At 47.3% G+C, this 26781-nt stretch overlaps 1 protein-coding gene across 2 annotated transcripts in view; it reads right to left on the reverse strand.

Annotated features, from left to right (window-relative positions):
* Window positions 1-355: 355 nt before the first annotated feature.
* LOC109904356 (DDB1- and CUL4-associated factor 5) overlaps window positions 356-26781 on the reverse strand; it is a 29721-nt gene continuing 3295 nt past the window's right edge. Inside the window, exons 2-10 of one of the 2 annotated variants that reach the window (XM_031787691.1) lie at window positions 25842-25988; window positions 22006-22042; window positions 18619-18758; window positions 13699-13828; window positions 13104-13317; window positions 5407-5473; window positions 4729-4856; window positions 2913-3059; window positions 356-2829 (exon numbers count right to left, since the gene is read on the reverse strand). In XM_031787691.1, coding sequence (XP_031643551.1) covers window positions 1675-2829; window positions 2913-3059; window positions 4729-4856; window positions 5407-5473; window positions 13104-13317; window positions 13699-13828; window positions 18619-18758; window positions 22006-22042; window positions 25842-25988 — 2165 coding nt within the window. In that variant the 3' untranslated portion in view covers window positions 356-1674. Of the gene's footprint in view, window positions 2839-2912; window positions 3060-4728; window positions 4857-5406; window positions 5474-13103; window positions 13318-13698; window positions 13829-18618; window positions 18759-22005; window positions 22043-25841; window positions 25989-26781 lie in introns of both variants that reach the window. The other variant, XM_031787689.1, reaches the window with a different exon arrangement.

Here is a 26781-nt window from a genome sequence, read left to right on the forward strand (position 1 = left end):
TATTCTCCAGTCTGTGTTCTGTATTCTCCAGTCTGTGTTCTGTATTCTCCAGTCTGTGTTCTGTATTCTCCAGTCTGTGTTCTCCAGTCTGTGTTCTCCAGTCTGTGTTCTCCAGTCTGTATTCTCCAGTCTGTGTTCTCCAGTCTGTGTTCTCCAGTCTGTGTTCTCCAGTCTGTGTTCTCCAGTCTGTGTTCTGTGTTCTGTATTCTGTGGTCTGTTCAGGGTCACATTTCTTTCCCTGCAGTGTTGAAGCTGCGTTGCCATGGTGACTTGGTACTGTGCGGTTCAGAAACATTATACAATCTCTTTTCAATTAGAGAAATGGAATGGTACACTAAAAGACAATGTACGTCGATTATTGTTTCACTTTGCTATTTAATTCAAAGTATCCTTTGGGTGTCTCGAAAGGTGAGAGTAAAAATTCGATTTTCATCATTGTAAATTGATTTTAAAAAATCCTTATAAAACCAAGAGAGAAAAAACATCTAAAGAATGGCATCAGTGTAAGCAGACAATGAATGATTCTTTAATTGAATAAATAAACCAGAATAAAACACGTGCTGCTGCTGGAGACAAAGGGGTTTGGATGAGGACGAGAGAGACAAGAAACAATTATCATCCTTAACACTGAAACTATTTATTTTTGTAAATGTCGCCACTCAGCTGTTTGCATGGCAACAACAGATTAGCCACAGAAATGCTGACACTTCACCAAGAATCTCACTGGAAAATCGAAATTACTCAAAGCCTTTAGTCCTGAACCAGACCTGCTTTCTTCAACAACAAAAAAACTAAACCGGCCGTATTCATTTTCTAACATTTTTAAATTCAACAAAAATACACGTTCTGCCTTAAGACTAAATGACTAACTAGTAGTGCATTTACAATACCATTGTCAATGTTATTACATATTTTGGGATCTTGTGATATTTAATGTCATCTATGGTTTGACCTCAGAAGTGATGACAATTTCTAGAAGTTCCAGAACGCATTGCTGCCACAGTAATATTGGACCAATCATTATCCAGTATGTTCTGATTGACAGACAGAGGGCCAAGCCCTCATAGCCACTGTGTTCTGCTCTTAGCAGAATACACGTCCCAAAAATGATAAATTGCGACACCCTTTTTAGGGTCACCAAACCAAGAAACTGGTCTGTAAAAACAAAAGAAAACCAGTCTCAGGTTGAATCCAAAATTGCCCCCTTTCCTTTACATAGTATACTACTGTTGACCATTGGCTCCTGGTGAAAAGTGGTGTTACTCAGACCTCTCCTCTGGGACCCCCCCCCCCCCCGTTGTTCCATGGGCCAGTGTTACTGGGACCCCCCCCGTTGTTCCATGGGCCAGTGTTACTGGGACCCCCCCGTTGTTCCATGGGCCAGTGTTAGTGGGACCCCCCAGTTGTTCCATGGGCCAGTGTTACTGGGACCCCCCCGTTGTTCCATGGGCCAGTGTTACTGGGACCCCCCCGTTGTTCCATGGGCCAGTGTTACTGGGACCCCCCAGTTGTTCCATGGGCCAGTGTTACTGGGACCCCCCCCGTTGTTCCATGGGCCAGTGTTACTGGGACCCCAACAACGATGTTGTGCAACATCCCAGAGGAGAGGTTTGAGGGTAATGTGGGACAACAGTCATTCACCAAATGATCACCTTCCCACAACAGGCGTCATCATCATCTCTTCAACTTCTTCTCTAACCCCTCCCCTGACCCTTGACCCCCTGACCCCAGGTGAGTCCGTTTTAGCGCCCCCTGGGTCGGGGCCTGGCCTCTCTGAGAAGACAGCCCTGCCTCTTCCTCTTCCTGGTTCATAGTGTCTGTTTGTTTCCCCGCCAAGGCCTCCCTCTCCCCCCTGGAATCTGGGGACGCAAACAGGTCTGGAGCCAGACGGTCTACTGGCACTTCAGTCATCTCAGTCTGGTGGGGGCTGTGGTGATGTCTGGAGGAAGAGGAGACCCAGCTACTGTTGTCCATCCTCTCTAAAGCAGCCCCAGTCACCCCTCCCTCCCGGGACTCGGTCCTCTGCTGCAGGGTGTCCTGAGAGGTGATGAGAAGGTCATCTTGGCTGTCCAGAGAGACTGCAGGGCTGGAACCGGTAAGTCTGCCCGAATTGCTGGCACATCTACCCGTTTTCGAGCTCCTTCTGTGGGGTCCGATCTGGACCGAGTCCGGGCCCTGCTGCAGCTCCGTGGAGGACGCGGAGGAGGATGAGGCCTCATCCATGGAGATCTTGGGGTAGGAGCAGGAGTCGACCCCCCCGGGGTACAGGGCCTGGGCGGACTCGGGGCGCCCTCCACTGGGCCTGCAGGGGAAGTGCATGCGGCGCCTCCGTGCGGCGTTGCGTTGCCGGGTGCTGACCCTGCGGCGCTCCTCATCCTCAGAGCTGGTGGAGGAGCTGGAGGAGGCCCCAGCGGGGGAGGATGTGGGGCTGGAGAGGGTGGAGTTGTCTCGGGGGCTGGGGCGTGGCATGGGGTCCAGCCAGAACCCAGAGGAATCAGAGTCCTCTCCCACCAGGTCCAATAAGAACGCAGACTGGTGATGTCGCTGACGACTCCTGGGCAGCAGCGGCTCCGCCCCCAAGGCCTCGGGTGCAGCCAATGAGGATGAGGAGGAGCGGTCCGAGTCGCCCATAGCAGCAGCGGGATGTACAGGTGAAGCAGCACCAACCAGGACCCCGGCGCCGTCTCCTACAGCCCGCGTGGAGCGTCGTCCCCTGGCGTGGAGCTGCAGGATGGCCCCCTCACTCAGGTCACTGTCTGAGTCCGAACTCCAGCCCTCGATCTCCCGACGAACCAGAGAGTCAAAGAAGGCCATCATACGAGGATCCTCCTGGATGGACTGAGATGACATGAGAAAGATGCAATCGTACTTCAATTCATCCCCCAGAGTGAGAGTGTGTGTGTGTGTGTTACCTGTGAGACGTAGTCGTGCCTCAGGCCGCTGCCGCTGTTCAGCACCAGGCTGATATACTCCTCATGGCTGTACAGACTCCTGGACTTATTCTCCACACAACCATCCAGGTCGCCCAGACTCTCTGTCTGCTGGTAGGGGCTCCACGCCTGGGGGGGGAGAGGAGGAGAGACGAGGCAGAGGTCAGGTTTAGAAAGCCTGTATCAGCTTTCACACCTCCTACAGACCTAGAGCCGCTGCGGAAGAGGAGACCTAGAGCCGCTGCGGGAGAGGAGACCTAGAGCCGCTGCGGAAGAGGAGACCTAGAGCCGCTGCGGAAGAGGAGACCTAGAGCCGCTGCGGAAGAGGAGACCTAGAGCCGCTGCGGAAGAGGAGACCTAGAGCCGCTGCGGAAGAGGAGACCTAGAGCCGCTGCGGAAGAGGAGACCTAGAGCCGCTGCGGAAGAGGAGACCTAGAGCCGCTGCGGAAGAGGAGACCTAGAGCCGCTGCGGAAGAGGAGACCTAGAGCCGCTGCGGAAGAGGAGACCTAGAGCCGCTGCGGAAGAGGAGACCTAGAGCCGCTGCGGAAGAGGAGACCTAGAGCCGCTGCGGAAGAGGAGACCTAGAGCCGCTGCGGAAGAGGAGACCAGAGCCGCTGCGGGAGAGGAGACCTAGAGCCGCTGCGGGAGAGGAGACCTAGAGCCGCTGCGGGAGAGGAGACCTAGAGCCGCTGCGGGAGAGGAGACCTAGAGCCGCTGCGGAAGAGGAGACCTAGAGCCGCTGCGGGAGAGGAGACTAGAGCCGCTGCGGAAGAGGAGACCTAGAGCCGCTGCGGAAGAGGAGACCTAGAGCCGCTGCGGAAGAGGAGACCTAGAGCCGCTGCGGAAGAGGAGACCTAGAGCCGCTGCGGAAGAGGAGACCTAGAGCCGCTGCGGAAGAGGAGACCAGAGCCGCTGCGGAAGAGGAGACCAGAGCCGCTGCGGGAGAGGAGACCTAGAGCCGCTGCGGGAGAGGAGACCTAGAGCCGCTGCGGGAGAGGAGACCTAGAGCCGCTGCGGGAGAGGAGACCTAGAGCCGCTGCGGAAGAGGAGACCTAGAGCCGCTGCGGAAGAGGAGACCTAGAGCCGCTGCGGAAGAGGAGACCAGAGCCGCTGCGGGAGAGGAGACCTAGAGCCGCTGCGGGAGAGGAGACCTAGAGCCGCTGCGGGAGAGGAGACCTAGAGCCGCTGCGGGAGAGGAGACCTAGAGCCGCTGCGGGAGAGGAGACCTAGAGCCGCTGCGGGAGAGGAGACTAGAGCCGCTGTAGGAGAGAGCGTTATGATGATGAACCGATGATGAACAGACATCTTCCTTCGACAAGCTTGACAGATGGCGAAGGAGATGAGTCGTCTGTCTTCACCTCAGGCCCTGTGATTTATGAGGGACAGTGAGTTATCATGACTGAAGACCTGAGAGTCATACAGGATGGGAAACCACCAAGTGAGGAATGAGTTACTACCGTTCCCCTTTCAGAGGGTTTAAGGAGTCGAGCGGCTGAGATAATGATTCTGATGGCACGGCGAGCACCCAGGCGGTTTCTCCTTTTCTTGCAAAGAACAATTACCTTCAAGTTTGTGCATTTTTTTTTTAAGTACTCAAACAACCGAACTGATGAACTTTAAAATCACGACGATGTAATCAATTGATGTTCATGATGTGGATATGTCACTGATGATTTCATGAACCACTGATGAACCAAATCATTGAACCAAGTCATACACACACCCACGACCTGTGATTTGAATGATTATTAAAACTGTAAAATTTAAAATAAAATAATCTACGACTTAACTACTGACCTTGATGACCTTCTCGACCCCGGAGGAGCAGATCATATTGGTGCTGGGGTTGAACCGGACTTGGTTCACGATGGAACGGTGACCCTTCAGGACCATGGACGCTCCGTTGACCACACGCCCCGGGCCTCCTGGAAGGGAGAGAGACGGAGTAAGAGAGACGTGTCATCTGTAACCACATCTCCATCCAAACATTTCATGAGGATGAATTACCCAACGTATAAAAGAAAACAACTGAAATGTTAGACAAGACAGATGTGTTAGTTTCGACGTGGAGGGATCTGTTTGTGTCCGGTAAAACGTATTATGCGAGAAACGCATTTATGCGCAAATATTGATATAATAACCGTCATATTGAAGTAAAATGTTGTCTGGTCCTCCCGCTACGACTCGGAGCCTAGTGGTTAGAGAATTGAAGGACACATTCCACTGTCTCTGTTGGCCAGAGGACACATTCCACTGTCTCTGTTGGCCAGAGGACACATTCCACTGTCTCTGTTGGCCAGAGGACACATTCCACTGTCTCTGTTGGCCAGAGGACACATTCCACTGTCTCTGTTGGCCAGAGGACACATTCCACTGTCTCTGTTGGCCAGAGGACACATTCCACTGTCTCTGTTGGCCAGAGGACACATTCCACTGTCTCTGTTGGCCAGAGGACACACACACACACACACTTACCTGCTTCAGGATCCTTTGGGATTCTCCACATATAAAGGTTGAAGTCATCTGATCCAGACAAGACATACTAGAGGAAGACAACAGAGAGATTAACACAGAGGCATCTCAAAATGCCACCCTATTCCCTATGTAGTGCACTTCTTTAGTCCAGAGCCCTGCTGACAAAAGTAGTGGACTACATAGGGAATAGGGTTGGATTTGGGACTCATTGTAAAGACGACATCCTCTATAAAAACACATCATGATGTTGAACTATTACACAATGTTCTCCGTTTCTGTTGATACCAACAAAAAGAGAAGCTTGTTATCAACAATTAATCCTCCATAACAAAAGGCTTGAGAAGATAGTCAGGGAACATCTGAACTTTAAAACAGTACGGCCATTTTGAGTATTCATAAAAGAGACTGCTGATCTAGAATCAGTTTAGGTTTGTATTTTAGATCATAATGAAAAAAGATTACACAGACAAGATCTGATCCTAGATCAGCACTCTTAACGCTTTATGAATCCGAGCCTAAATCCTTTATAGGGGAAAATAATTGCCATTTTTCCATTATTTTTCTTTTAAACTTCCAAGGATCCAGTTGTAGAAACAGCAAAAACAGGCAGCGCAGTTACAATACGGAGACAGAAGAATTTATGACAAATCTCTTCTCCGAGGGAAGATAGAATTTGAGATGAGGTGTACACTTCTCCAAAAAAACACACTTGAGCAGAAATATGTGTGGTGTCTGTTGCCAGGCAACGAGGAGCCGAGCCAATGAAGCCAGAAGAGAAGAATGATCCAGAATGATCCAAAGACTGCACCTCAAATGGCAACCTATTCCAAATATAGTGCACTACTTTGGACCAGGGTAGTGAGCTATGGGAGGGAACAGGGTGCTATTTGTCTCACTCACTGGGATCATTATCTCCTAACTAGTGACATCACTGGGGTCATTATCTCCTAACTAGTGACATCACTGGGGTCATTATCTCCTAACTAGTGACATCACTTGGGTCATTATCTAGTAACCAGTGACACCACTAGGGTCATTAAGAGGCCCGCGGTGCCACCACTAGGGTCATTGGGAGGCCCGCGGTGACACCACTAGGGTCATTAAGAGGCCCGCGGTGCCACCACTAGGGTCATTGGGAGGCCCGCGGTGAAACCACTAGGGTCATTGGGAGGCCCGCGGTGACACCTGGGAGGGGAACCCCAGGACACACGAATAGAATTGTAACCATAACCGGCACAAGCCTTTTGTCGTCTCTAAGCAACATCGTCACCTTGACAACAAGTAGTCAGGGGCCAGTCCGCACAGAGGAGAGAAAGCACTAGTGAATGTAGCTGCAGGCATTCTACATCACCTCCTCCCCCACAAGGCCCAACTTCTCCCTCGCGCTTCGTGTAACTCTGGTCTCACACGCCACTGGTAGATTCCAGCCGGCTGCCGCACGGTTCTGTTATTCTAGAAGGTTCTTCTTCTGCAGCGAAGGTCTCCCCTGACAGCACCGCAGCCAATTGTGAACATAAACTAGACATGGTTTCAGAGTGATATCATGTCTCATATGAGGGGGAGGGGGGGCTAGTGCCAAATTGCATCCTATTCCTTACATAGTGCCCTACTTTTGACCAGAGCCCTGGACACTATGTGAGGAATAGGGGGATGCAAACCAGGTTTGAGGAGGAGCGGAGGGAAGAGTATTGGCTAGAGATTACAGGGCTTCTGTGTTCATCACTAGAAGGAGACTGAAGAGCCTCGATAAAAAGGCCTCAACTTTCACCGTTGCCCTCTGGACGACCTCCCCAACTAGATAAAAAGGGCTAAGGTCAAATGTAGTGCACGACATAGGGAACAGGGTGCCATTTGAGACGGATCACTTGAGCCTACTGCAGAGTTCCTTCAGGAAAACCCAACTTTGTAAATGTCTCTGTAGGGAAGCCTCTCTTTAACAGACTCTCTCTCTCTCTCTTCCCAGAATAGAAAGAGAGAAGAAAAAAAACACACAAAAAATTGGGACTTTGACTTTCTAGGTTTCTATGCCCCATAACAGAACGGTCTGTAGTTTAGATAGTACGAGTGTTACCTAGCGACGCAAAGGTTGAAGGTCAAAGTCCCACAGGGATCACATCTACACACTGTACTGGAAGTGTCTCTGCTAATTGGTAGATACAGTACCAGTCAAAAGTTGACACCTACTCATTACAGGGTTCTTCTTTATTTTTTAAACTATTTTCTACATTGTAGAATAATAGTGAAGACATCAAAACTATGAAATAACACAAATGGAATCATGTAGTAACCAAAAAAAAAAGTGTTAAATCAACATTTGTTTTTGAGATTCGTCAAAGTAGCCACCCTTTGCCTTGATGACAGCTTTGCACACTCTTGGCATTCGCTCAACCAATACGGTAGGGGTGGGTATACAGAAGATAGCCCTATTTGGTAAAAGACCAAGTCCATATTATGGCAAGAACAGCTCAAATAAGCAAAGAGAAACGACAGTCCATCATTACTTTAAGACAGGAAGGTCAGTCAATACGGGAAATTTCAAGAACTTTGAAAGTTTCTTCAAGTGCAGTCCCCAAAAAATGATCAAGTGCTATGATGTAACTGGCTCTCATGAGGACCACCACTGGAAAGGAAGACCCAGAGTTACCTCTGCTGCAGAGGATAAGTTCATTAGAGTTAACTGGCTCTCATGAGGACCGCCACTGGAAAGGAAGACCCAGAGTTACCTCTGCTGCAGAGGATAAGTTCATTAGAGTTAACTGGCTCTCATGAGGACCACCACTGGAAAGGAAGACCCAGAGTTACCTCTGCTGCAGAGGATAAGTTCATTAGAGTTAACTGGCTCTCATGAGGACCGCCACAGGAAAGGAAGACCCAGAGTTACCTCTGCTGCAGAGGATAAGTTCATTAGAGTTAACTGGCTCTCATGAGGACCACCACTGGAAAGGAAGACCCAGAGTTACCTCTGCTGCAGAGGATAAGTTCATTAGAGTTAACTGGCTCTCATGAGGACCGCCACAGGAAAGGAAGACCCAGAGTTACCTCTGCTGCAGAGGATAAGTTCATTAGAGTTAACTGGCTCTCATGAGGACCGCCACAGGAAAGGAAGACCCAGAGTTACCTCTGCTGCAGAGGATAAGTTCATTAGAGTTAACTGGCTCTCATGAGGACCGCCACAGGAAAGGAAGACCCAGAGTTACCTCTGCTGCAGAGGATAAGTTCATTAGAGTTAACTGGCTCTCATGAGGACCGCCACAGGAAAGGAAGACCCAGAGTTACCTCTGCTGCAGAGGATAAGTTCATTAGAGTTAACTGGCTCTCATGAGGACCGCCACAGGAAAGGAAGACCCAGAGTTACCTCTGCTGCAGAGGATAAGTTCATTAGAGTTAACTGGCTCTCATGAGGACCGCCACAGGAAAGGAAGACCCAGAGTTACCTCTGCTGCAGAGGATAAGTTCATTAGAGTTAACTGGCTCTCATGAGGACCGCCACAGGAAAGGAAGACCCAGAGTTACCTCTGCTGCAGAGGATAAGTTCATTAGAGTTAACTGGCTCTCATGAGGACCGCCACTGGAAAGGAAGACCCAGAGTTACCTCTGCTGCAGAGGATAAGTTCATTAGAGTTAACTGGCTCTCATGAGGACCACCACTGGAAAGGAAGACCCAGAGTTACCTCTGCTGCAGAGGATAAGTTCATTAGAGTTAACTGGCTCTCATGAGGACCACCACTGGAAAGGAAGACCCAGAGTTACCTCTGCTGCAGAGGATAAGTTCATTAGAGTTAACTGGCTCTCATGAGGACCACCACTGGAAAGGAAGACCCAGAGTTACCTCTGCTGCAGAGGATAAGTTCATTAGAGTTAACTGGCTCTCATGAGGACCACCACTGGAAAGGAAGACCCAGAGTTACCTCTGCTGCAGAGGATAAGTTCATTAGAGTTAACTGGCTCTCATGAGGACCACCACTGGAAAGGAAGACCCAGAGTTACCTCTGCTGCAGAGGATAAGTTCATTAGAGTTAACTGGCTCTCATGAGGACCACCACTGGAAAGGAAGACCCAGAGTTACCTCTGCTGCAGAGGATAAGTTCATTAGAGTTAACTGGCTCTCATGAGGACCGCCACAGGAAAGGAAGACCCAGAGTTACCTCTGCTGCAGAGGATAAGTTCATTAGAGTTAACTGGCTCTCATGAGGACCGCCACAGGAAAGGAAGACCCAGAGTTACCTCTGCTGCAGAGGATAAGTTCATTAGAGTTAACTGGCTCTCATGAGGACCGCCACAGGAAAGGAAGACCCAGAGTTACCTCTGCTGCAGAGGACAAGTTCATTAGAGTTAACTGGCTCTCATGAGGACCGCCACAGGAAAGGAAGACCCAGAGTTACCTCTGCTGCAGAGGATAAGTTCATTAGAGTTAACTGGCTCTCATGAGGACCGCCACAGGAAAGGAAGACCCAGAGTTACCTCTGCTGCAGAGGATAAGTTCATTAGAGTTAACTGGCTCTCATGAGGACCGCCACAGGAAAGGAAGACCCAGAGTTACCTCTGCTGCAGAGGATAAGTTCATTAGAGTTAACTGGCTCTCATGAGGACCGCCACAGGAAAGGAAGACCCAGAGTTACCTCTGCTGCAGAGGATAAGTTCATTAGAGTTAACTGGCTCTCATGAGGACCGCCACAGGAAAGGAAGACCCAGAGTTACCTCTGCTGCAGAGGATAAGTTCATTAGAGTTAACTGGCTCTCATGAGGACCGCCACAGGAAAGGAAGACCCAGAGTTACCTCTGCTGCAGAGGATAAGTTCATTAGAGTTAACTGGCTCTCATGAGGACAGCCACAGGAAAGGAAGACCCAGAGTTACCTCTGCTACAGAGGATAAGTTCATTAGAGTTAACTGGCTCTCATGAGGACCGCCACAGGAAAGGAAGACCCAGAGTTACCTCTGCTGCAGAGGATAATTTCATTAGAGTTAACTGGCTCTCATGAGGACCGCCACAGGAAAGGAAGACCCAGAGTTACCTCTGCTGCAGAGGATAAGTTCATTAGAGTTAACTGGCTCTCATGAGGACCGCCACAGGAAAGGAAGACCCAGAGTTACCTCTGCTGCAGAGGATAAGTTCATTAGAGTTAACTGGCTCTCATGAGGACCGCCACAGGAAAGGAAGACCCAGAGTTACCTCTGCTGCAGAGGATAAGTTCATTAGAGTTAACTGGCTCTCATGAGGACCGCCACAGGAAAGGAAGACCCAGAGTTACCTCTGCTGCAGAGGATAAGTTCATTAGAGTTACCTGGCTCTCATGAGGACCGCCACAGGAAAGGAAGACCCAGAGTTACCTCTGCTGCAGAGGATAAGTTCATTAGAGTTAACTGGCTCTCATGAGGACCGCCACAGGAAAGGAAGACCCAGAGTTACCTCTGCTGCAGAGGATAAGTTCATTAGAGTTACCTGGCTCTCATGAGGACCGCCACAGGAAAGGAAGACCCAGAGTTACCTCTGCTGCAGAGGATAAGTTCATTAGAGTTAACTGGCTCTCATGAGGACCGCCACAGGAAAGGAAGACCCAGAGTTACCTCTGCTGCAGAGGATAAGTTCATTAGAGTTAACTGGCTCTCATGAGGACCACCACAGGAAAGGAAGACCCAGAGTTACCTCTGCTGCAGAGGACAAGTTCATTAGAGTTAACTGGCTCTCATGAGGACCGCCACAGGAAAGGAAGACCCAGAGTTACCTCTGCTGCAGAGGACAAGTTCATTAGAGTTAACTGGCTCTCATGAGGACCGCCACAGGAAAGGAAGACCCAGAGTTACCTCTGCTGCAGAGGATAAGTTCATTAGAGTTACCAGCCTCAGTAATTGCAGCCCAAAGAATTGCTGCAATGAAACCACTACTAAAGGACACCAATAAGAAGAAGAGACTTGCTTGGGCCAAGAAACACGAGCAACGAACATTAGATCGGTGGAAATCTGTCCTTTGGTCTGATTGAGATTTTTGCTTCTAACCTCCGTGTCTTTGTGAGTGAACGGATGATCTCTGCATGTGTGGTTCCCACCGTGAAGCATGGAGGAGGTGGTGGTGCGATGGTGCTTTACTGTCTGATTTATTTAGAGTTCAAGGCACTACTTAACCAGCATGGCTACCACAGCATTCTGCAGTGATACGCCATCTCATCTGGTTTGGGCTTAGTGTGAGTATCATTTGTTTTTCAACAGGACAATGACCCAACACACCTCCGGGCTGTAAGAGCTATTTGACCAAGATGGAGGGCTGCGTCAGATGACCGTTGGACACAGAGCAACAGTGCTGTTGGAAAACAGCAAGCTTTGAGATGGTCACAAAGGCTGGTTCCCAGAGGGCATATATAGTGCACTACTCTATTCCCTATATAGTGCACTACTCTATTCCCTATATAGTGCACTACTCTAGACCCTATTCCCTATATAGTGCACTACTCTAGACCCTATATAGTGCACTACTCTAGACCCTATTCCCTATATAGTGCACTACTCTAGACCCTATATAGTGCACTACTCTAGACCCTATATAGTGCACTACTCTAGACCCTATATAGTGCACTACTCTATTCCCTATATAGTGCACTACTCTATTCCCTATATAGTGCACTACTCTATTCCCTATATAGTGCACTACTCTAGACCCTATATAGTGCACTACTCTATTCCCTATATAGTGCACTACTCTATTCCCTATATAGTGCACTACTCTATTCCCTATATAGTGCACTACTCTATTCCCTATATAGTGCACTACTCTATTCCCTATATAGTGCACTACTCTATTCCCTATATAGTGCACTACTCTAGACCCTATATAGTGCACTACTCTAGACCCTATATAGTGCACTACTCTAGACCCTATATAGTGCACTACTCTAGACCCTATATAGTGCACTACTCTAGACCCTATATAGTGCACTACTCTAGACCCTATTCCCTATATAGTGCACTACTCTAGACCCTATTCCCTATATAGTGCACTACTCTAGACCCTATATAGTGCACTACTCTAGACCCTATTCCCTATATAGTGCACTACTCTAGACCCTATTCCCTATATAGTGCACTACTCTAGACCCTATATAGTGCACTACTCTAGACCCTATTCCCTATATAGTGCACTACTCTAGACCCTATTCCCTATATAGTGCACTACTCTAGACCCTATATAGTGCACTACTCTAGACCATATTCCCTATATAGTGCACTACTCTAGACCCTATATAGTGCACTACTCTAGACCCTATTCCCTATATAGTGCACTACTCTAGACCCTATATAGTGCACTACTCTAGACCATATTCCCTATATAGTGCACTACTCTAGACCCTAGACCCTATATAGTGCACTACTCTAGACCCTATTCCCTATATAGTGCACTACTCTAGACCCTATTCCTTATATAGTGCACTCCTTTATACCCTATTCCCTATATAGTGCACCACTCTAGACCCTATTCCCTATATAGTGCACCACTCTAGACCCTATTCCCTATAGTGTACTACTCTAGACCCTATTCCCTATATAGTGCACTGCTTTAGACCCTATATAGTGCACTACTTTAGTCCTTATTCCCTATATAGTGCACTACTTTTGACCAGGGTCTACAGGGCTCTACAAGCTGTAGGGCACTATGTAGGGAACAGCGTGCAATTTGGGATGCCATCCATAGCCCCAAGGGCTCACCTGATCCTTGTCTCCAGCGAAGCAGCAGCTCTTCATGGTACAGGAGTTGAAGTAGCCCTGGTTGTCGAACTGGAAGCTGGGTAGGCGAGAGTGTAGCTCGTAGAGGACCGGGGGTAGCCTGCGACGCAGGGCCAGGAGCTGGGTCCCTGCGCTGTTAAAACGCACCGACATGGCACTCTGCAGGGACATGCTACCGCCGTACCGCAGCAGAGAACTGGGAGAGACGGAGAGATGGATTAGGAAGGAAGAGCAGGAGTTGTGTTCCTCTCTAGGTTTCTTCCTTCAAAGGGGAGTTTTTCCTGGCCACTGCTTTGCTGTTTGTTAAAGCACTGACAGCCTCTGATGTAAAAAGGGCTTTATAAAATAAAAGTGATTGACAGACAGTGTAGATAAAGAGGAGAGAAATAAATGGAGGGTACTTATGTCTGATTACATTTAGAGGCAGTTTCAATCTTATACAGTCAGTATAGAAGCAATGTTAAGATATTGGTGAATTAAATAATAAAACAATGCCCTCTGGTGGACAAATTGGGTAAAACAGATGCTGGATTACAGCCTGAGAGTTCCGAGTGTGAGTGTGAACAGAAGCTCTCACGTGCGAGGCTTGCGGATGTCCCACAGCCCCACCCCCTCCTTGGAGTTGGCTGTAGCCAGCAGTCGGGGCTCTGCCGGGTTAAACATCACACTGTGAAAGGCTGATGGGTAGTTGGCCAGACAGAAGGGCTCTGAAACACACCGGGACGGACATGGATTGAACTCAGATGACATGGTTATTGATCAGGTGTTGGCCTCTCTCGCAATAGGTTTTATATACACAATAATACACAGAAAAATACTTTAAAATATAAAAATGCAACACGAACATTTTATATTTACGCAACCTTTATTTAAACTAGGCAAGTCGACTAACATGTAAAGTGTTGGTTCCATGTTTAATGAGCTGAAATAAAAGATCTCAGAAATGTTAAGTACGCACAAAATGCTTATTTCTGTCAAATGTTGTGCACTAATTAGTTTACTGTTAGTGTTACTGTCACTGTTAGTGAGCATTTCTCCTTTGCTAAGAAAATCCATTCACCCTGACAGGTGTGGCCTATCAAGAAGCTGATTAAACAGCATGATCATTACACAGGTGCACCTTGTGCTGGGGGGGGGGGGGGGGGGGGGGGGGACGACGACAATAAAAGGCCACTCTAAAATGTGCAGTTTTGTCACAACACAATGCCACAGTAAAAAGCCCTTTTGTTGGGGAAAAACTCGTTCTGATTGGCTGGGCCTTTCTCCCCAGTGGGTGGGCCAATCTCCCAAGTATTTATTATGGATCCCCATTAGCTGCTGCCAAGGCACTAGCTGCTCTTCCTGGGGTCCAGCAGAATTAAGGCAGTTTATACAATTGTAAAAACATTACAATACATACATAACAGATTTCACTACACATTAAGTGTGTGCCCTCAGGCCCATACTCCACTACCACATATCTACAACACAAAATCTATGTGTGTGTGTGTGTGTGTGTATGTATAGTGGGTATGTTATCGTGTGTGTGTATAGTGCGTATGTTATCGTGTGTGTATGCACGTGTCTGTGCCTATGTTTGTCACAGTTGAAGAAAAATCTGATTTGACTTCTTGCATCATTTACCTGATGTGGAATAGAGTTCCATGTAGTCATGGCTCTATGTAGTACTGTGGAATAGAGTTCCATGTAGTCATGGCTCTATGTAGTACTGTAGAATAGAGTTCCATGTAGTCATGGCTCTATGTAGTACTGTGGAATAGAGTTCCATGTAGTCATTTCTCTATGTAGTACTGTGGAATAGAGTTCCATGTAGTCATGGCTCTATGTAGTACTGTGGAATAGAGTTCCACGTAGTCATGTCTCTATGTAGTACTGTGGAATAGAGTTCCATGTAGTCATGTCTCTATGTAGTACTGTGGAATAGAGTTCCATGTAGTCATGGCTCTATGTAGTACTGTGGAATAGAGTTCCATGTAGTCATGGCTCTATGTAGTACTGTGGAATAGAGTTCCATGTAGTCATGGCTCTATGTAGTACTGTGGAATAGAGCTCCATGTAGTCATGGCTCTATGTAGTACTGTGGAATAGAGTTCCATGTAGTCATGTCTCTATGTAGTACTGTGGAATAGAGTTCCATGTAGTCATGTCTCTATGTAGTACTGTGGAATAGAGTTCCATGTAGTCATGTCTCTATGTAGTACTGTGGAATAGAGTTCCATGTAGTCATGTTTCTATGTAGTACTGTGGAATAGAGTTCCATGTAGTCATGGCTCTATGTAGTACTGTGGAATAGAGTTCCATGTAGTCATGGCTCTATGTAGTACTGTGGAATAGAGTTCCATGTAGTCATGGCTCTATGTAGTACTGTGGAATAGAGTTCCATGTAGTCATGTCTCTATGTAGTACTGTGGAATAGAGTTCCATGTAGTCATGTCTCTATGTAGTACTGTGGAATAGAGTTCCATGTAGTCATGTCTCTATGTAGTACTGTGGAATAGAGTTCCATGTAGTCATGTTTCTATGTAGTACTGTGGAATAGAGTTCCATGTAGTCATGGCTCTATGTAGTACTGTGGAATAGAGTTCCATGTAGTCATGGCTCTATGTAGTACTGTGGAATAGAGTTCCATGTAGTCATGGCTCTATGTAGTACTGTGGAATAGAGTTACATGTAGTCATGGCTCTATGTAGTACTGTGGAATAGTTCCATGTAGTCATGGTTCTATGTAGTACTGTGGAATAGAGTTCCATGTAGTCAGGGCTCTATGTAGTACTGTGGAATAGAGATCCATGTAGTCATGTCTATGTAGTACTGTGGAATAGAGTTCCATGTAGTCATGTCTCTATGTAGTACTGTGGAATAGAGTTCCGTGTAGTCATGGCTCTATGTAGTACTGTGGAATAGAGTTCCATGTAGTCATGTCTCTATGTAGTACTGTGGAATAGAGTTCCATGTAGTCATGGCTCTATGTAGTACTGTGGAATAGAGTTCCATGTAGTCATGGCTCTATGTAGTACTGTGGAATAGAGTTCCATGTAGTCATGGCTCTATGTAGTACTGTGGAATAGAGTTCCATGTAGTCATGGCTCTATGTAGTACTGTGGAATAGAGTTCCATGTAGTCATGGCTCTATGTAGTACTGTGGAATAGTTCCATGTAGTCATGGTTCTATGTAGTACTGTGGAATAGAGTTCCATGTAGTCAGGGCTCTATGTAGTACTGTGGAATAGAGATCCATGTAGTCATGTCTCTATGTAGTACTGTGGAATAGAGTTCCATGTAGTCATGTCTCTATGTAGTACTGTGGAATAGAGTTCCATGTAGTCATGTCTCTATGTAGTACTGTGGAATAGAGTTCCATGTAGTCATGGCTCTATGTAGTACTGTGGAATAGAGTTCCATGTAGTCATGGCTCTATGTAGTACTGTGGAATAGAGTTCCATGTAGTCATGGCTCTATGTAGTACTGTGGAATAGAGTTCCATGTAGTCATGGCTCTATGTAGTACTGTGGAATAGAGTTCCATGTAGTCATGGTTCTATGTAGTACTGTGGAATAGAGTTCCATGTAGTCAGGGCTCTATGTAGTACTGTGGAATAGAGATCCATGTAGTCATGTCTCTATGTAGTACTGTGGAATAGAGTTCCATGTAGTCATGGCTCTATGTAGTACTGTGGAATAGAGTTCCATGTGGTCATGGCTCTATGTAGTACTGTGGAATAGAGTTCCATGTAGTCGTGGCTCTATGTAGTACTGTGGAATAGAGTTCCATGTAGTCATGGTTCTATGTAGTACTGTGGAATAGAGTTCCATGTAGTCAGGGCTCTATGTAGTACTGTGGAATAGAGATCCATGTAGTCATGTCTCTATGTAGTACTGTGGAATAGAGTTCCATGTAGTCATGGCTCTATGTAGTACTGTGGAATAGAGTTCCATGTAGTCATGGCTCTATGTAGTACTGTGGAATAGAGTTCCATGTGGTCATGGCTCTATGTAGTACTGTGGAATAGAGTTCCATGTAGTCATGGCTCTATGTAGTACTGTGGAATAGAGTTCCATGTAGTCGTGGCTCTATGTAGTACTGTGGAATAGAGTTCCATGTAGTCATGGTTCTATGTAGTACTGTGGAATAGAGTTCCATGTAGTCAGGGCTCTATGTAGTACTGTGGAATAGAGATCCATGTAGTCATGTCTCTATGTAGTACTGTGGAATAGAGTTCCATGTAGTCATGGCTCTATGTAGTACTGTGGAATAGAGTTCCATGTAGTCATGGCTCTATGTAGTACTGTGAAATAGAGTTCCATGTAGTCATGGCTCTATGTAGTACTGTGGAATAGAGTTCCATGTAGTCATGGCTCTATGTAGTACTGTGGAATAGAGTTCCATGTAGTCATGGTTCTATGTAGTACTGTGGAATAGAGTTCCATGTAGTCATGGTTCTATGTAGTACTGTGTGCCTCCCATAGTCTGTTCTGGACTTGGGGACTGTGAAGAGACCAGTGGTGTCATGTCTTGTGGAGTATGAATGGGTGTCTGAGGTGTATGCTAGTAGTTTAAACAGACAGCTCGGTACCTTCAGCTTGTCAACACTTCTTACAAAAACAAGTAGTGAGGAAGTCAATCTCTCTTCCACTTTAAGCCATGAGAGATTGACATCCATGTCATTAATGTTAGCGCTCTGTGCACATCCAAGGGCCAGCCGTACTACCCTGTTCTGAGACAACTGCAATTTTCTGTAGTCCCTCTTTGTGGCACCACACGACTGAACAATAGGATAGCTATGACAAAACTAGGGCCTGTAGGATCTGCCTTGTTGATAGTGTTGTTAAGAAGGTAGAAACTAGGGCCTGTAGGACCTGCCTTGTTGATAGTGTTGTTAAGAAGGTAGAAACTAGGGCCTGTAGGATCTGCCTTGTTGATAGTGTTGTTAAGAAGGTAGAAACTAGGGCCTGTAGGACCTGCCTTGTTGATAGTGTTGTTAAGAAGGTAGAAACTAGGACCTGTAGGACCTGCCTTGTTGATAGTGTTGTTAAGGCAGAGCAGTGCTTTATTACGGACAGACTTCTCCCCATCTTAGCTACTGTTGTATCAATATGTTTTGACCATGACAGTTTACAATCCAGGGTTACTCCATGCAGTTTAGTCAATTTCCATGTTACTCATTACGAGATGTAGTTGAGGTTTAGGGTTTAGATAATGATTTGTCCTAAATAAAATGCTTTTAGTTTTGGAAATATTTAGGACTAAGTTATTTATTCCTTGCTACCCATTCCGAAACTAACTGCAGTTCTTTGCTAAGTTTTGCAGTCATTTCAGTTGCTGTAGTAGCTGACGTGTATAGTGGTGAGTGGGTGGGCCTATGCCCTCCCAGGCCCCACCCATGGCTGAGCCCCTGCCCAGTCGTGAAATCCGTAGATTAGAGTCTAATGAATTTATTTAAAAATTGACAGATTTCCTGTAACTCAGTAAAAAAAAAAAAAGTTAAGTGTATTATTACCTCCGTGTGGCGGCTGCCGTGTGTCCCAGATGAGGACCCGTCCGTCGTCCGAGGAGCTGGCGAACACGTTGTCGTTAACGGGGCTGACTGACAGGCCGTACACCGCATCGTCGTGAAGGAACACGTTCAGAGTCTCGCCTCTGGAGGGGAAACAGAATACAGCGACTTCATTGTACAACAGCAAAGTCAATAATTCCCTGATAGGCCTACAGTGAATTCGGGAAAGTATTCAGACCCCTTCAACTAATCCACTTTGTTACATTACAGCCTTATTCTAAAACGGGTTAAATCATTTTTTTGTGTGCCTCAAATCTACACACAATACCCCCAAAATGACAAATGTGATATCAGTTTTTTTTATACATTTGCAAACATTTCTAAAAACCTGTTTTTGCTTTGTCATTATGGGGTATTGTGATGTCATTATGGGGTATTGTGATGTCATTATGGGGTATTGTGATGTCATTATGGGGTATTGTGATGTCATTATGGGGTATTGTGTGTAGATTGATGAGGGGGGAAAAAAACTATTTTATACATTTTAGAATAAGGCTGTAACGTAACAAAATGTGGATAATGTCCAGGGGTCTGAATACTTTCCGAATGCACTGTACATGAGGCGGTATGGTTTATCTAAATGGGGTTTCAGACTATGTCCCAATGCCCACATTAATGTCTATACTGACCTACCACTTAGAATGAAGCCACGTGTGTCTATACTGACCTACCACTTAGAATGAAGCCACGTGTGTCTATACTGACCTACCACTTAGAATGAAGCCACGTGTGTCTATACTGACCTACCATTAAACTACCACTTAAAATGAAGCCACGTGTCTACACTGACCTACCACTTAGAATGAAGCCACGTGTCTACACTGACCTACCACTTAGAATGAAGCCACGTATTAATAATGACCTACCATTAACCTACCACTTAGAATGAAGCCACGTGTTACTACTGACCTACCACTAACCTACCACTTAGAGTGAAGCCACGTGTCTATACTGACCTACCACTTAGAATGAAGCCACGTATTAATAAATGACCTACCACTTAGAATGAAGCCACGTGTCTATACTGACCTATCACTTATGATGATGCAGATGATGAGAGGCAGGTACATACAAGGAGATGGGGTGGAACGAGAGGCAGGTACATACAAGGAGATGGGGTGGAACGAGAGGCAGGTACATACAAGGAGATGGGGTGGAACGAGAGGCAGGTACATACAAGGAGATGCGATGGAACGAGAGGCAGGTACATACAAGGAGATGGGGTGGAACGAGAGGCAGGTATAAGGAGATGGGGTGGAACGAGAGGCAGATACATACAAGGAGATGGGGTGGAACGAGAGGCAGGTACATACAAGGAGATGGGGTGGAACGAGAGGCAGGTACATACAAGGAGATGGGGTGGAACGAGAGGCAGGTACATACAAGGAGATGGGGTGGAACGAGAGGCAGGTACATACAAGGAGATGGGGTGGAACGAGAGGCAGGTACATACAAGGAGATGGGGTGGAACGAGAGGCAGATACAAGGAGATGGGGTGGAACGAGAGGCAGGTACATACAAGGAGATGGGGTGGAACGAGAGGCAGATACATACAAGGAGATGGGGTGGAACGAGAGGCAGATACATACAAGGAGATGGGGTGGAACGAGAGGCAGGTACATACAAGGAGATGGGGTGGAACGAGAGGCAGGTATAAGGAGATGGGGTGGAACGAGAGGCAGGTATAAGGAGATGGGGTGGAACGAGAGGCAGGTACAAGGAGATGGGGTGGAACGAGAGGCAGGTACAAGGAGATGGGGTGGAACGAGAGGCAGGTACATACAAGGAGATGGGGTGGAACGAGAGGCAGGTACATACAAGGAGATGGGGTGGAACGAGAGGCAGGTACATACAAGGAGATGGGGTGGAACTAGAGGCAGGTATAAGGAGATGGGGTGGAACGAGAGGCAGATACATACAAGGAGATGGGGTGGAACGAGAGGCAGGTACATACAAGGAGATGGGGTGGAACGAGAGGCAGGTACAAGGAGATGGGGTGGAACGAGAGGCAGATACATACAAGGAGATGGGGTGGAACGAGAGGCAGGTACATACAAGGAGATGGGGTGGAACGAGAGGCAGGTACAAGGAGATGGGGTGGAACGAGAGGCAGATACATACAAGGAGATGGGGTGGAACGAGAGGCAGGTACATACAAGGAGATGGGGTGGAACGAGAGGCAGGTATAAGGAGATGGGGTGGAACGAGAGGCAGGTATAAGGAGATGGGGTGGAACGAGAGGCAGGTATAAGGAGATGGGGTGGAACGAGAGGCAGGTACATACAAGGAGATGGGGTGGAACGAGAGGCAGGTACATACAAGGAGATGGGGTGGAACGAGAGGCAGGTACATACAAGGAGATGGGGTGGAACTAGAGGCAGGTATAAGGAGATGGGGTGGAACGAGAGGCAGATACATACAAGGAGATGGGGTGGAACGAGAGGCAGGTACATACAAGGAGATGGGGTGGAACGAGAGGCAGGTACATACAAGGAGATGGGGTGGAACGAGAGGCAGGTACATACAAGGAGATGGGGTGGAACGAGAGGCAGGTACATACAAGGAGATGGGGTGGAACGAGAGGCAGGTACATACAAGGAGATGGGGTGGAACGAGAGGCAGGTACATACAAGGAGATGGGGTGGAACGAGAGGCAGGTACATACAAGGAGATGGGGTGGAACGAGAGGCAGGTACATACAAGGAGATGGGGTGGAACGAGAGGCAGGTACATACAAGGAGATGGGGTGGAACGAGAGGCAGGTACATACAAGGAGATGGGGTGGAACGAGAGGCAGGTACATACAAGGAGATGGGGTGGAACGAGAGGCAGGTACATACAAGGAGATGGGGTGGAACGAGAGGCAGGTACATACAAGGAGATGGGGTGGAACGAGAGGCAGGTACATACAAGGAGATGGGGTGGAACGAGAGGCAGGTACAAGGAGATGGGGTGGAACGAGAGGCAGGTACAAGGAGATGGGGTGGAACGAGAGGCAGGTACAAGGAGATGGGGTGGAACGAGAGGCAGGTACAAGGAGATGGGGTGGAACGAGAGGCAGGTACAAGGAGATGGGGTGGAACGAGAGGCAGGTACAAGGAGATGGGGTGGAACGAGAGGCAGGTACAAGGAGATGGGGTGGAACGAGAGGCAGGTACAAGGAGATGGGGTGGAACGAGAGGCAGGTACAAGGAGATGGGGTGGAACGAGAGGCAGGTACAAGGAGATGGGGTGGAACGAGAGGCAGGTACAAGGAGATGGGGTGGAACGAGAGGCAGAAGACTGATTCCAGTGTAGGCACACACTGATGAAGACTGATAATATACTCACTGCTCTACATCATGAAGGATGACCTGTTCGTCGTTACCTTGAGAAAGAGACACAACAGACCACAAATTAACACATGAAAATCAGGCTACGGGGTCGACCCATAGAACACTAAATCTAAATATTATAAACTGGATGGTTCAAGCCCTGAATGATGATTGGCTGACACCCGTGGTATATCTGACCGTATACCACAGGTATAAACGTGTATTTTTACTGCTCCGCAACACGGAGTGCCTGGATACAACCCTTAGCCGTGGTATATTGACCATATATCACAAAACGTTACATGGTAAACAGTTTATAACAGCAATAAGGTACCTCAGGGGGGTTTTGTGATATATGGCCTATATACCACGGCTAAGGGCTGTTCTTAAGCACGACGCAACACGGAGTGCCTGGATACAACCCTTAGCCGTGGTATATTGACCATATATCACAAAACGTTACATGGTAAACAGTTTATAACAGCAATAAGGTACCTCAGGGGGGTTTTGTGATATATGGTCAATATACCACGGCTAAGGGTTGTATCCAGGCACTCCGTGTTGCGTCGTGCTTAAGAACAGCCCTTAGCCGTGGTATATAGGCCATATATCACAAAACCCCCCTGAGGTACCTTATTGCTGTTATAAACTGTTTACCAATGTAACAAAACATTACATGGTAAACAGTTTATAACAGCAATAAGGTACCTCAGGGGGGTTTTGTGATATATGATATATGATATATGGTCAATATACCACGGCTAAGGGTTGTATCCAGGCACTCCGTGTTGCGTCGTGCTTAAGAACAGCCCTTAGCCGTGGTATATAGGCCATATACCACACACGGTTGTGCCTTATTGCTTAATTAGAACATTTTAGTTGAAGGATACCTAGATAAGGACTTCATACCCCATTCATAACCAAAACAGAAGCACATAAGAACGTATGACATGCTTAGGGCAACAACTGCATGTTTTTTCATTGCAGTATAAGTGATACTACGGCGACAAAACAAATACACACAGGCCAGTTTATTAGGTACACCACCCCATTTCAAACAAATGGATCCCTTCTACAGACAGTGAGTCACGTGGCTGTGGTTTCCTATATAAAAAGCAGGCAGACAGGCATCAAGGCATTCAGCTACTGTTCCGATTGAGTGGGGGCAAAATGAGTGACCTGAGCATTGTATAATCGTCGATGCCAGGCACACCGGCTCCAGTGTCTCGGGCACACCGGTGTCTAGGGTTTACAGAGAATGGTGTGACAAACAAAAATCCTCCAGTCAGCGGCAGTCCTGTGGGCGAAGAGAGAGGTCGAAGGAAAATAGCAAATATTGTGCAAGTTAAAACAGGCGGGCCAGAAACAGACAAATAACGGTGCAGTAGAATAGTGGTTTGCAGAACATCTCAGAACGCACAATTCGTCAGTCCTTGTCACAGATGGGCTAAAGCATAGCAGCAGACAGCCAACACCGGGCTATAGCAGCAGACAGCCAACACCAGGCTATAGCAGCAGACCGGCCAACACCGGGCTATAGCAGCAGACCGGCCAACACCGGGCTATAGCAGCAGACCGGCCAACACCGGGCTATAGCAGCAGACCGGCCAACACCGGGCTATAGCAGCAGACCGGCCAACACCGGGCTATAGCAGCAGACCGGCCAACACCGGGCTATAGCAGCAGACCGGCCAACACCGGGCTCCACTCCTATCAGCTAAAAACAATGAGAAGCGGCTCCAGCAGGCAAGTGATCACCAACACTGGACAATTGAGGAGTGGAAAAATATTGCCTGGAACAAGACAGCGAGTTTAATTTACTTGAGTCTCCTGTTCAGTCCCTAGACCACAGCCCAGTAGAGTAGAGGTGTTAAACTCATTCCATGGAGGGCCTGGTGTCTGCAGGTTTTTGTTTTTACCAATGAAGACCTAGACAACCAGGTGATGGGAGTTCCTTACAGTGACCTTAACTCATCAATCAGGTACAAGGGAGGAGTGAAAACCTGCAGAGACACGGCACTTTGACATGTGAAATAGAGCATATATGGGATGAGATGGAAAAGGGGGGCTGTTCACCGTATAAAAACACACCACCATTCAATCTGCAGAAACTGTGTGATGCCATCGCGTCTGCATGGACCAACATGCCTGTGGAATGATTCCGACACCGTGTAGAATGCCCCGAAGAATTTAGGCTGTTCTGGATGAAAGGGGGGGGGGGGGCCCACTCCCCCTACTGTATTAACTCATGCCGAGCAGCACTCCCCCTACTGTATTACCTCACACTGAGCAGCACTCCCCCTACTGTATTACCAAAGCACTCCCCCTACTGTATTAACTCATGCCGAGCAGCACTCCCCCTACTGTATTACCTCACACTGAGCAGCACTCCCCCTACTGTATTACCAAAGCACTCCCCCTACTGTATTACCTCCCACTCCCCCTACTGTATTACCTCACGCTGACCAGCACTCCCCCAACTGTATTACCTCACACTGAGCAGCACTCCCCCTACTGTATTACCCCCCACTCCCCCTACTGTATTACCTCACACTGAGCAGCACTCCCCCTACTGTATTACCTCCCACTCCCCCTACTGTATTACCTCACGCTGAGCAGCACTCCCCCTACTGTATTACCTCCCACTCCCCCTACTGTATTACCTCACACTGAGCAGCACTCCCCCTACTGTATTACCTCCCACTCCCCCTACTGTATTACCTCACGCTGAGCAGCACTTCCCCTACTGTATTACCTCACGCTGAGCAGCACTCCCCCTACTGTATTACCTCACGCTGAGCAGCACTCCCCCTACTGTATTACCTCACGCTGAGCAGCACTCCCCCTACTGTATTACCTCACGCTGAGCAGCACTCCCCCTACTGTATTACCTCACGCTGAGCAGCACTCCCCCTACTGTATTACCTCACACTGAGCAGCACTCCCCCTACTGTATTACCTCACACTGAGCAGCACTCCCCCTACTGTATTACCTCACGCTGAGCAGCACTCCCCCAACTGTATTACCTCACGCTGAGCAGCACTCCCCCTACTGTATTACCTCACGCTGAGCAGCACTCCCCCTACTGTATTACCTCACACTGAGCAGCACTCCCCCTACTGTATTACCTCACACTGAGCAGCACTCCCCCTACTGTATTACCTCACGCTGAGCAGCACTCCCCCTACTGTATTACCTCACGCTGAGCAGCACTCCCCCAACTATATTACCTCATGCTGAGCAGCACTCCCCCAACTATATTACCTCAGGCCGAGTAGCACCATTCACTGAACCTTCCTCCAGTCAGGACAATGGCAAAAACAGAGACAAAACAAGATATACACAAAGCAATGGTTTTACTTCAGAAATATCAGCCATCTATATGTGAATCATAATAATCTAAGTTAGCCAGGTAATTTAACAGGAAAGAAATGACCTAAAACGAATGTTATGCTAGGTTGATGTTAATTCTTCGTTGGTAGTTGTTAGCTACCAATTATACGTGGCTATCTAGCTAGCTAACAGTAACAGTAGTAGCTAGCCAGTTAGCCCTATTGACTTGGGATCTACGCACACTACAGTTGGCATTGTAGGCAGGTAAACGTGCCAAAGCGAACACAGTATGTGTTTATTAACGTAGCAAGCTAAAATATTTAAATCAGGCAAAATATGGAGATGTGAATGGGCAACCATTCTGAGTTTATTCTCTCTCACTTCAGCTCAAATAACGACCGCCATTGATTTCAAGAAACGTTGCGTTGTGCCCCACGTGGTCCGTTTCGCATACTTTGATACTCCGACCATCCCGTGCTCAGAACTAAAACAAAAAGGACAATTTTATTTTGTCTCACCCCCAGAGAACACCCTCTTGTTGGTGCTGTCAAAAGCCAGGCAGAAGATGTTGGAGAGGTGTTCTCCTTTCAGTATGAGAGGCTTGGCCGAGCGAGCATGGAGGACTCTCTCCATATCCCACAGCAGCACTCTGCGGTCATCCCCTCCTGTAGATAGGGACAGTAAACAAAACCAGTAAAAACAAACTTGTGGTTTGGTCTGGGGTTATTTCTCTTGCAAGGCCCACCAGTAGAGAAACACACTCGACTCTGAACAGTTGATGTTGAGATGTGTCTGTTACTTGAACTCTGTGAAGCATTTATTTGGGCTCCAATCTGAGGTTCAGTTATTTGCCACCGATTTCTGAAGCTGGTAACTAATTAACTTATCCTCTGAAGCAGAGGCAACTCTGGGTATTCCATTCCTGTGGCGTTCCTCACGAGAGCCAGTTTCATCATAACGCTTGATGGTTTTTGCAACTGCACTAACTTTCAAAGTTCTTGAAATGTTTCAAATTGACTGACCTTCACGAAGGGTCTGAATACTTATGTAAATAAGGTATCCGTTTTTAATTTCTTATAAAATTTTCAAAACATTTCTAAAAACCTGTTTTTGCTTTGTGTGTAGATTGATAAGGAAAATGGTTTTTTATGTAATTAATTTTAGAATAAGGCTGTAATGTAACAAAATGTGGAAAAAGTCAAGGGGTCTGAAAACTTTCCAAATGCAGTGTATATACACACTGAACAAATCTATAAAACACAACATGCAACTATTTCAAAGATTTTACAGAGTTACAGAAATCAATCAATTTATGTAATAATCCTCAGCACCCCACGCTCTCCGTCCTCAGACGATCCTGCAGATGAATAAACCCGGATGTGGAGGTCCTGGGCTTGCGTGGTTACACATGGTCTGGGTTCTGAAGCCGGTTGGATGTACTGCCTAATTCTCTAAAAT

This window comes from Oncorhynchus kisutch, linkage group LG14, assembly GCF_002021735.2.
Source record: "Oncorhynchus kisutch isolate 150728-3 linkage group LG14, Okis_V2, whole genome shotgun sequence".
Taxonomy (NCBI): domain Eukaryota; kingdom Metazoa; phylum Chordata; class Actinopteri; order Salmoniformes; family Salmonidae; genus Oncorhynchus; species Oncorhynchus kisutch.